The sequence below is a fragment of the Orbicella faveolata genome, unplaced genomic scaffold (genome assembly GCF_042242905.1).
Source record: "Orbicella faveolata isolate gen_17 unplaced genomic scaffold, um_ofav_v1 contig_12, whole genome shotgun sequence".
Classification (NCBI taxonomy): Eukaryota; Metazoa; Cnidaria; class Anthozoa; order Scleractinia; family Merulinidae; genus Orbicella; species Orbicella faveolata.
Genome location: NW_028301539.1, coordinates 25,120,488 through 25,132,500, shown reverse-complemented (window position 1 = coordinate 25,132,500; position 12,013 = coordinate 25,120,488). Strand labels below are relative to the sequence as shown.

Here is a 12,013-nt window from a genome sequence, read left to right as displayed (position 1 = left end):
TGTTGTAATATGATCACGTTCCTTGGTAGTACAAGAGGGGAGAACATATTAATGGTAAGTACCGGATTTTTTCTCGAAATTGACTTTTCACATGAACAAACATTTAAAACATGGGTCTCTGCAGTTACCATATGCTAATGAGGCTAAATTTTGACCCAATATGGTCTAAGCTCTCGTAGCCAACCACCTAGGCTTGACATTTTGGGTGCTTGCTTACGGGAGGTTCGACTGTATTTGCTAATGAGGTAAAATTGTGACCCAAGATGGTCTAAGCTCTCGTAAGCGACCACATCCCGTAAGCGCTTACGGGAGGTTCAACCGTAATTACAGAAAACATAGATAATACAATTTAGAGTATTGGCTGCCTGGAATAACCATAGGGGCTAGCAGATCAAGGCATCATGCGTTCTGCAGGAGACTGAGAGAATCGATTACCGCTGCTGATATTATTGCTATTTTTTTGTTGTTCTTAGGACAACTTCCAGTAACTATGGGGATATTTTCCGGGCGTAAAGATCCAGAATGGGTGATTCCAGGCAATCATCCGAAGTTGGTGAAAATTCAACTCCTTCTGGTTGCCGCAAAAAAGGCTAAAACCTTTCACACTAGAGATGAAATGCCAGCAAGGTTGGGTTACAAGGGGTTCATCGTAGTATACGAACAGGCAGAGCGCTTGATTTTGGGTCCGAAAACGGTGGATCTTCAAGAAGCTCTGTTCACCACCATGCCACAAGGTGCGATACCAGATAAGATCGTGGCGCGCACTTTGCAGACGATCAAGGCCGGAACTGTACTCCCCCAAAAACTTCGAAGGAAACGTTATGCACCGCTGTTTGACCCAGCTCCTTTTATGGACGCAAACGTGAAAAGAAACAACAACTGCTACAATTACGCAAACATCAAAATCACCAACACCTTTGCACAGCCTGGAAGAGGCTCAACAGGAATCTATGCCGCAATAACTGCCGCTGCAGTGCGAGCTGCTTCAATTGCCGATGGATTGGCGGTTGTTGCGAACGGCAACTTCCCTCAAGGATCAAGACATGTGGTGGCTCTTGTAGTTGAGGACGGTAAGTGCAAGTCACATTTAGTAATCCACAATTCGACGATATTCTCCTATGCCACTGAGATAAACTTTTGACAATAGAATAGAGTATTCCAGTGGATAGAATTTTCCAGTAGTATTCAGATGCAAACTGTGCAATTTGATTGTTTGAGTACTAGTTATTCATTTTCAGCCTTTATACACGTAGTTCACCACCAAATGTTCTTCGTGTGGGCTGCTTTTCCGGCTTCTAAAGCATAGAATGAGCCAAAAATATTTTAAGAACAAGTTTGTTTTACTTGACCGATATAACGTGAACCCAAAGAGCGATCTTGTAGCTTATAATTATTATTAGGCCTGTAGTTCACAGTAACAATAATAGATCTGTAGACGATCATTCGCAATTATCTTTGGCGAAAATCTTTGGAAATTACAGACGACTAGACATGACCAAATTCGTACTTTTCGCCTGTCGTGACCAAATTTTATACTTACTAACTTAGTTAATTGAATACTTACTTATCTTGTTCGTTTCTCTAGGTGTCGATTTCCACTGGTACCGTAGAGATAGGGATGGTAGATGGTCTCATAAGCCTGGCGAGACCAGTGTCACCCGAACTGATGACTCTTATAATCTGATTAATGATCCGTCCGCAGCGAATGTTGACATGAACGGCTACCAGTTCGTCTGTTTTATGACCACTGATAGGAACACTGTCACTATCAATTAATAATCATCTGTAATTGAGTGGTTACATCAGCAAATACCAGCCAATAGCTCTGTAAATGCGGTTTGGCAAATAAAAGAGTATTACTTACTCACTTTCTGTGTCAACTAACATAGTTTCTGAAACATTATCGCCCATTCAGCATTCAGGGTCATTTCCTCACTGAACATGGATCGAGAAGGCCTGTCCCGTGTTTAAGTCGTCGTTATAGAATTGGGCGAACGAGAAATGCAATGCGGTGTACACCAACCACTGACGAGAGTGATCAAAGTTTTTTCTGGATCTCTTTTTCTAGTTTTCATGTGAAGGCGTGGTGACCCCATGGATAGTGCGCTCGCCTCTGGATCTTGGGCAAGACACTTTGCTCTCACAGTGCCTCTCTCCAGCTAGGCACAATCGAACCTCTCCATACGGACACCTCTCTAATACGGACAGTTTCCTATGAACCAACAAAATTCTCATACATTTCCTCTAAAGAAACGCCTCTAAAACGGACAACGGACACTAAATCTCGACCCTGGGGAGCAAATTCATACAAATTTAACCTCTTTATTACGGACACTCCAGGGACCAGGTGTCGATAATTTGCGGAATGTACCGTTTCCTGTCGGAGGTTATAAAACATTGACACTTTATCATTCAGCGATACCAATACCAGAACATGTCAAAATGTTAGTTTTCAAAACTCAAATTTACAAATGCAAACACTCCAAGCTGTCAGTGGAGACTTAAAAGTGACGTCATCATACTGTCCTCTCCAATACGGACACCTTTCTATGGAGACACTTCGCTCTGCCCTTCGGAGTCCGTATCAGAGAGCTTCGACTGTAACAAATGGGTCCGGGGGGTTGTCCCTGCGATAGACGAGCATCCATCTAAGGGGGAAGTAGAAATACTCTTAGTCGCGTCATGCTACAGAAACCGGAGATAAGCGCCGAGCTTCATGATGGGCACCTTGGCTCGTGGGAACCGCAGTTTTTTCTACACTTTCTATAGTCCTTCTAAAAGCTGCTTTTCTTTTCTTTTCTTTTTTTCTTTTTTTGTTTTTTGTTTTTTTTAAATACATAAATCGATGGAAACATGGGAAAATGTTTATATTGCTCTTACAATGTAAAGTCTCTGTTCTTGCGCCCTGATTACATGTACTCCTGATATGGTTACCAGCAAATTCAATTTAATTCTTGGTGGAGTCACCAGATGGTACCGCAATAATATGCTCACCTCACATCCTAGAAAGATCGAATTTATGTTCATCTAACCCAGATTCGGCAATGCACTCAATTATTTCACAAGTGGCCTCTACTAGGTTTTTAGGCTTAGAAATTGATAGTGACCTCAAAGGAAACAAGTATGTTTAAGATTTCAATAAGACATTAATACAGAAACTAAATCTTCTGAAATCATTTCATTTTTTTTACGGATTAACGTTCGGTTAGATTTCTATTACAAGGCCATTTTACGATCTATAAATTACGGCCTAATCATTTGGAGCTCATTCAGATATTGACGATACTGAACGGATTCATGCGAGAGCAGCGAAGACTCACCTGGATAGGTGTACCAACGGAACAAGTTTTAAACGCTGCAAACTGGTTGCCTCTTAGGCCAATACGTATTGTCAGTGCTTATTGTTTTTATCTCGGACACAACTGTTTTTATGGCGCTGCACCTACCCCTCTTCATGATTTATTCGTTAAACGTTAGACGAGTTACATTCTCAGATAAAAGTTCTGTTTTAATATTCTATGCTCTAAGACCAATACACTAACGAAGTTCATTTTTTTTGCCTATGTTGAGGCCAAGCTTTGAAACAAACAAGCTTAACAATGAAGTTAGAAATATTGGCTCACTACATACTTTTAAAAGACCATTTGGGAAAATGCCGCGTGGATTTTACATTTTATAAATATCATATATAGTTAAACTTTTTTCAGTTATTGTTTTTTAGTTTTATATTTTATCGTATTATTTCTGTAATCAATAGCTCTCTTTTTTGTAAATACCTTGTAGATGGGATTTTAGATAGTTATATAATTTTTAGACACGATCACATCAGCGTTGCTGTTACATCTTTATCGTGTATAGATAAATGCTTTACCTCACCTTACCTTTCATTGCACATTGCACAAAAATATTTAATATTAAGATTAAAAAATTATAATAGAATTAAGGAGAAATTTGTCTAGTTTACTGGCCTCTTATTGTTAATGTATGCAATCTTCCCGGTTCTTTTTATGCGTTTGCTTGACTTTGATGTATCTTAATTGCAGCAGCGTTGATGTGATCCATGTCTTTAATGCCATTTCCGTTTGTCCAAAAATCCTTGAATTCGCTCTTGGCGTCTAAGTTAAAGTTTCCTTCTTGAATATCCTCTTTTCTGTAAAGAAATACGTCAACCACGTGTTAAAGAAAACTTTCACATCCATCTCAAGTTGCCTACTGCCAAATTTGCTGATTGTGTCTGTAGCATATACAGTTACCTTACATGTAGCTGTCACTTTTTGAAACGCAAAGATCCCAGGGAGAATTGATTTTACGGGAGTGCCGGGTGGAGGACTACTTATACTTAACTACTTGCATGGTTATACCCCGGGGAGATTATCAGCGGGAACGTCAGGTATTTTTCAGACAGTGTGATGAAAAGAATCAGCGTGAGAAAAACGATTTCGGTCATGGATGTTTCTGTTTGTTGTTTGTTTGTTTGCTTGTTTTTCTTTTTAATTTTGACCTTTTTGCTCATTGACGACGTAACATCCATGAGCGTAGGAGGCAGTTGGATGGCGCTCGCTCACTCACTCCATTCTGATTGATTTATTCACCAAACCTGGATTAAACAATTTTCTCCTACGTCCTCTGCCAAGTATTGTTTTTGTCCAAGAGTGTTCAGTCGTCTTCAGGAAGGTTTTTTGACGAGGGGGACTAGAAAGGCGTACATTTTTGCCCGATAACTCGTGAGTCTGGGTACGAGTTTGTCGAACACCTCGAAAGATTGAAGTCGGCCATTTTGGTTTTATGTGATTTTCTTTCGTAAATATGTGGTATTTGCCTATCGGCGTTTGCTCACACGTAGACCCGCCAGAACACGGTCGGCAAGGTCAAAGAACTGATACAAGACACCCGGGAAGACAAAGCCAGTAAGTGAGATTGTGATTATATATGGGAGAAGTTAAGCTCGTAGCTTTTTTTCTTGGCAAGAGAATTTGATAATTTCCACTCGCTTTCTCTCGTCGTGGAGTCCAAGGTATACGTAAATTCGTCATGTTGGGTTTTGGTTTCATTGTTTCTTAATTTTTTTTTATTTTTTATGCACACGTTGAAATTGTGCCTGTGTTAGTATGGCAAGTTCGAAATTTGTAAGCTTGTTTTGGAAAATATATAGAATTGCCATATCTTTTAGTTTTGTTGTCGTTCACGCTACATTTCTTTTGTATTCCATGCAGTTCGACCAGAGTAAAAGTTTCTTCACGGATGATATGCAAGTCAACCTACATGTACGATTGAGTTAATATACACTTAAATATTTTAGTGATGGATGAACAAATTACGTTCAAGAGACTGCGTAGATCCATTTTTTTGCAAGAAAGATATACTGTTCAGTTGTGTCAAAAAGCTGAACGCATGGTGGCTGGTGATGTAGAGTTTCTGCAATTCTTTTGAATATTACTGCATTGCTACTGAGATTAGCATAAATAATTACCAAGATATATAGGAATAAAATACCGTGATTTTTGTTTCCAAGAAAGAAAATTATTGTTATTTTATTTTACCTACATGCACTACAATATGTAGTACCCTTATAATTGTAATGCACCAAGCTGGGGGACTTCTTCCTACAATTGACTAAAGGTGCACTTTTTTCAGGCTGGAGGTATCATACGACTTCATAGGACAGGGATTTCAAACATTAATTGTTTATTTATCCCAGAAATAAGATCTAGTGGGCCACATTAGGTTTGTGAAAGGGGTTTCAGGCTAGAAGCTACATGTATATGAAAGGAAAGCCTTTCCTGTCAAAAACATTGTAAAATGAACAGGTCTTTGACCTTGAGCCAGAGCCTCCTTCTATAAAACGTTGTTACTTCCCTTCCTCCTCTCCATGGACATAATTCTATAGAAAAAAAAACCTTAAAAATTTTAAATAAAAACATTCCTTTCACTTTAGGTTCATGGTTGAAACAACAGTGTCTGAAATCATTCTTATGATATTGAAGGAAATACTTTTTTTTTTTCCTATAGATTTCCTATTTACCCGCAAGCTGCAATCAAATTGTTTATGTCTGACTTAGCGTAAAGTAAACAAGATTTTGCCAATATCTTGCCAATACTCTTGGCGGTCCTGGCATTCTCAAGTTGATTGTCTAAAATAAATTTCAAAATCATTTATTGTAATTTTTGTATAATAGTAATCATTGTTATACAGCTGTTTTATAATGTTAACTGAACAAGGACCATAACCAATAATATCTACCTTGACCCAAAATGCACTGCCGACTCATACACATAATTATATTGTCAATTTTGGACTGACTGGTAAATATGGTGAACTCTCATTTCATGACTTCATTTTGAAACAGACTGTTGCTATTCTTTGACACTACATCATGTACAAGTTAATATAATAACAAAGTTCCAGCTCCAATCAAAATTAATTACTATCCATTTTAAAATTCATAAGCTGTCTGTGAAAACAACCTGTTATTTGATTTTTCTATTTCTTTTCTACTTCGATTAGTCTGGCCTCGAGCCCTGGCTGGGAACATTGTATTGTATTCTTGAGCAAGACACTTAACTCTTGCAGTACCTCTTTCCACTCAGGTGTATAAATAGGTACTGGCAATATTGTAGGGTAACCCTGCGGTGGAATAGCATTCTATTCAGGGGGTAGTAGAAATACTCCTAGCCGCTTTATGCTACAGAAACCGGGATAAGTGCTGGCCTGATGGGCCACTTGGCTCATATGCAGACTCTACTTCCACTTCGGGGTTGCTGTTTGCCTCTTTTTTTAGAACAAATGCTCGTGCAAAACATTTCACATGAAATGACTTGATTTTCAAGAGAATGAACGTGCAGGTGACATACATTTCACACAAATAGTTTTGCCACGAAGGTCAACTATTCATCCATGAGCTGGCTCAAGGAGCCTTTGATTCTTAATGATATATATTTTTTGCGCTTGTTGAAAAAGTACGTCGTTATGTTGTGTTTCCTCCGTATGCTAAACATCCGTAAGCTAAATAAATTTATTATGTTTTTGTCTCGGAATGGGACAGTCGTTGTTATTCTTCTCCTATTGCAAAAAAATGAAAAACGAAAATTCTTCTGTTTGTTTTTTCACGTCAGTATGGAAAAGGAAATCGAAACTTTACGCGGAAAGACGATCACTAAGGGCAAATTCGAACTTCCTCCAGAAGAAAGAGAGAAAGAGAGAAACAATGCCATTAAATAAGTTTGATTACTTTCAAAATGATCTGTGAAAAAGTGAATTGGAGATTCTAAGCTGATCGTGAGGTTAAAACTACTAATCTTTCCTTAACCTCTAAGACTTAAGTTTTCCATTCATTGTCATAAAAACCTTTATAAACTTATTGCAAATTGCTTAGCCTAAATTCTCGATTCGAAAAGATCTCAACGCGCAGGCGTCAAGACTAATATATACGTCACACCAATAGCCCGACGTCACGAACTCTCTAATAGGTTTGCACTCTTAGGGACCAACTGAATAGGAGTTGTATGCTAATCGCAAGCTTCTTAAATCAATTATAGTTCTTTTCTAATGGTTTTCTCCGAGTCTCCTCTGCAACACACCCAATAAATAGTCAAGTAAGAGTTGTGACGCATTAGTTCATCAGATGTACTTTCGTGAAACCTTAATGTATCATTTGCAGTTGGCCAAAAGTTGAGAGGCAAAAAGAAAACTATGAAGAACGAAAATGCTTTTAGCTGAAAGGTCGCTTCACTCCTACATGTACATGTACGTATAAGCGAGAGTAGATTTTTAACTTTGTCAAATATTGAGGTGCTCTCTACTCCAGCCGCATCAAATATTTTTTACGAAAAGCAGGAATTAAAAGTTAGTGAGCATTCTATAAGTCTTTCATTGCTCTTGTATTGAGCTTAATGTCTACTTAATTTACAACAATTTATTGATGTAGAAATGGCAAAGTACGAAAAAGGGCGAGTTCTACAGATTAAAACTTTTGTCGAAAGGTAGACCACAGATACCGTTTGCGATCGATTGCAAGTTTCTTTTACCACCCACTTGGTCGAATTTACATCAATATTTGTCAACATGAACTAACTCTTTGAAATAACTACATACACTATTAATATTTTACATGGTAGTATTAGCACGAATTCACTAAGAAGTTTCGCTTCCAGCTACTGAAACTAACAAGGCATTCACTCCGTGTTAATTGACAGATGTGTTTCTCATTCGAAACACTTCATTGGAGGACAATCAATAGCTTAAGAAATAATTATCACTCTGCTACACCTGCCCCCTGTTGTTATAATTTTTGTGACGTTTAAAAACGCTTGATTTTTTTGGATTTTCTTTGCCTGTTCCGATTTCAGCGAATTTCCCTGACAGGCATAATGACTATTTTGTATATGACTCAAAAACAGTATTCTACTATGTAGACCTCTAACATAAGCATTTTCTTTTTCTAGCTACTGTATTCAAGTTGAGAGGTTATTTGACTTTAAATGCGCTCTGGGTGTATATATTATATTTTCTTTTAAAAAGTATATTTACGCATTGGGAAATTAAAGAAAAAATAAATAAAGAGACAGACGGAGGAAGAAATTATGGGAGGCAGTTCTTGAAAAGCGGGCTGCACTGTTTCAGAATGTCATTTGTCAAATATTAATAAATTTCTTAAAAGGAAAATTAATGCATGTTGTAACCCTGTTATACTAAAACGGTAATGTTACTTTTATTATTTGTAGATTTTTTGCAAAATGTCAGGTATTAAAGAAATAGATGCAAAGATAATAAACAGAGAAAATTTTACAAACAACAAAGCAAATAAGTTCTAGAAAATCTTAATTAATTATGATCAACGCCTGTTTACAGCCCAAACTAGACTGCCCGGGCGGAACGCAAAATTTCGTGTTATTTCTGTGACCCATTCAATTTATAAGCAATGGCGAGAATTAAAGTTCCTTTTTCCTGTTGTGTTGATCTCTACAACAGAGCCTTAAAAATATGATGTAAAATAATAAGAACTCGCAAAAAGAAAATACAGGAGAGAAATATAAATTTTAAAAGACACGAAACCTGAGAACGATGCTTAAAAATAGTTCGTGAAAGAAAAAGCAGAAACAAACAAACAGAATAAGCACAACAAACTAAATTGTCATTTATCATAAACTTTATTTTTTTAGTGTCGTTACTTGGAAGGCATTAACAAGAGAGAGAATAAAATTGGTGTAAAATTTGGATTCTAGTAAGTTTATCAATGTTAGTTTTGTCTCGCAAGCTAGAAAGTGTAACATCAGAGAACTTTGGGATTTAGGTTATATTGACAGGTGAACCTGGTGAAATTTAACTCACTGTAACGGCTCGTTCACCAGAAATAATGGGAAATTAGCAAAAAAAAAAAAAGGGGGGGGGGGGGACAAAACAAGCACATCGACGACAAAGAAAACTATAGGAGGATGGTCGATTTATATCGGATAATTTGTAACATACCACTCTCTACCTACCACAATTACCATATATATTAGAAATTATTTTTATTACTTTTTTTAATTCCTGGCTGGCTAATACTCAAAGAACAAACACTGAAGTGAAAAACAAAGTGTGTTCACGTCCATATACCCGTGTACATGTGAACATTTAAAAATATAAGATATACTGAAAGTAGTTCTGTAAGGATCAGAGTTGTTCGGCAACCTAGTAAAACTTATTTTGATATAAATGGAAATTGGCTTTTTTACCTTGATAACTGATGACCGCCGTCGACCACATTTGAATGAATGCATGCCGCAAACACGCTTGAATAACTCGGGTGTGTTATATGGAATCTCGACAAAATTGCGAATCTCTGTATTACTTGTCGACGCCACTTGCTCCGGCGAACCTTTCACAGTCAATGGCATGCCTATCAACGCTAAAAGTAACACAGCAGTTATAAAGAAATGTTTGCTATTCATTTTCGTGTGCATGGGTACAGTTTTAAAGTTGGTCGTTCAAGAGTGCCTTGCTAGATGATTGCAGTGCAATGTTGAGAGCAATTGAAGCTTTCTTGAATGAAATGTTCCTTTTTATCCGTTTTCTTTTCAGCGTCAGCAGACAATTCTAGAGTGATCATTGGGGCATTTATGTCGTTAACTGTGGGCGGTGTACATCATAGAGACTCCAAAATACTTTGTTTAAAAGGTGGCAATTAAGGTTTAAATTATGTATTATCTTAATTAAGCGCCCGCTTGCCAGAAGTCGTACTGTGCAGTTATATACTGGGTTTCTGGAATATTTGAAGGTCACGTAGCCGAAAACACCCACGACTAGAGAAAACCAATTAATTTATGTTTTAACACATGTATGCGAGATCGTGTTACAAGAATATTTCAACACACTCAGCATTGGAATAAAGAAAGAGGCGCTTAAAAGGCGTTTAAGTTTTATCGTCAATAAACAAATCCCAGAAAGAGCCAGTGTTGATTGATTCACCTGTCTTGACATTTCCATTTTTATTAATAGAGAATGGGAGGCGTCATTTGCACATCAAAGTTTCTAATCTATTATCCAGCGATCGATAAAAAAGGGAGATGATTCTTAAGATGGCGTCTATTTAAAAATACTATAGCTTCCAATTAACATTTATATTTCCTTTCCAGCCTTTTGTCTTTTTCTGCTCGCTTGTTCAGTGTTCCGGTATTCCGGTCTGCTGATTTCTACCTGCTCGCACACTCTTCCTCCGATTTTTATCAAGAATTGATGGATAATAGCTCTCTGTTCTAATTCCTTTTCTTGAAAACGTGGCTGAATAGAGAAAAGTACCAGAGCAAACAATAATTCTTTTGAATATTTCTCGTCAGACTTCCTTAGTTACACTTGAAAGACACTGCATTGTACGAACTACAGAAATAAACATGCTTTGGCCTTCCGTTAGCTGGCTGTAAGGTCGAAGTCACGTGATCATTAATTTTGAGTGATTGATTTTGTTTTGTTTTTTTTCTCGCCACCAAGGCTCTTGTTTTACTCTTTTTTTTTTTTCTAGTTATAAGATGCCAAATAATATTCCATAAATGAAACTGTAAAACTACAGATAACACAATTTTGCCCTTGAAACAGAAAAATCTCACGGCTGCGTGGGAAAAAAATAGTCCAGATGACGAGAACCTTTTTTTGTCTCAAATTTTCCGACTATTTCTTTCCGTTTTATTGAACAAAGCAATTGATTAACAGCACAAATCAACTGATCTGGTTTATCAGAGGCCTTTCTTTAAACTGATAACCATCAAACATCAATGGACTCCATCCTTTAAAGAAAACTGTGAAGGCCGAGTTTATTCTGATTTTATCTTAATTATTGACCTCACAAAAACTTTGGTTTTCACCATTCTACGCACAAAATGGATGACATAAAGGTTCTACGTCGTTGATGACACACTCACCAGGGCGCCAAGTGTAGCTTGGAAATTTCAGACATAATTGACTGTACAAGACGTCTCTCATCAAGGCAATCTTGGTACATCTCTTGATGAATTCTTGTGGCCTTATCGTGGGAATGCGAACAACGTATATTCCAAACAGGATGTGGGTCATCAACAAAATCTCTATGAACAACGCTTTATTCACATTTTGTATAAACGAAAGCTTGGAAAGAAATACAACGGATGAATGATAAATGCGAGTCACACAAGAAAGACCGGTGTATATTTGTTGAAAAAATGATACCAAGAAAAATTTGATGGATAATAGATGAGGGTTCCCAAAAACTGAATAAACCTTACACAATCTTAAATCTTTTCTGGACTGGCTCTAATCCTTATGTGCATCATTTGTATTTTATCATTTGTATTTTATTCAGTTAAAATTTCACTATATATTATGCGAAAATGTGAATAGAGAATTAGTTTTAAAGATTTCTCAAGGCTGTATATGCTGTTTAGAACTTTCATATACACCTGATTAAAAAAAGTATAAACCGTAAACGATACAATTTTATAAACAGAATTATGGGAAGACTGAAAAGCGTGTGCATGATAAATATTCAATTTTGTTTCCTCGTGG

General features: G+C 37.1%; 1 protein-coding gene and 1 long non-coding RNA gene across 2 annotated transcripts in view; one reads left to right on the top strand and one right to left on the bottom strand.

The window, feature by feature from the left end:
• Nucleotides 1-1,868, top strand: part of LOC110046701 (uncharacterized) — a 6,036-nt gene extending 4,168 nt beyond the window's left edge. Inside the window, exons 3-4 of the mRNA XM_089282957.1 lie at nt 474-1,070; nt 1,586-1,868. Coding sequence (XP_089139083.1) covers nt 474-1,070; nt 1,586-1,776 — 788 coding nt within the window. The 3' untranslated portion in view covers nt 1,777-1,868. The remainder of the gene's footprint in view (nt 1-473; nt 1,071-1,585) is intronic.
• Nucleotides 1,869-3,443: 1,575 nt separating this feature from the next.
• On the bottom strand, nt 3,444-10,131 carry LOC110046702 (uncharacterized). The gene is made up of 2 exons (XR_002296412.2): nt 9,715-10,131; nt 3,444-4,150 (listed from the first exon to the last, which is right to left on the bottom strand). It is a non-coding gene; the product is annotated as an uncharacterized LOC110046702 (long non-coding RNA).
• Between the last annotated feature and the right edge of the window lie 1,882 nt (nt 10,132-12,013).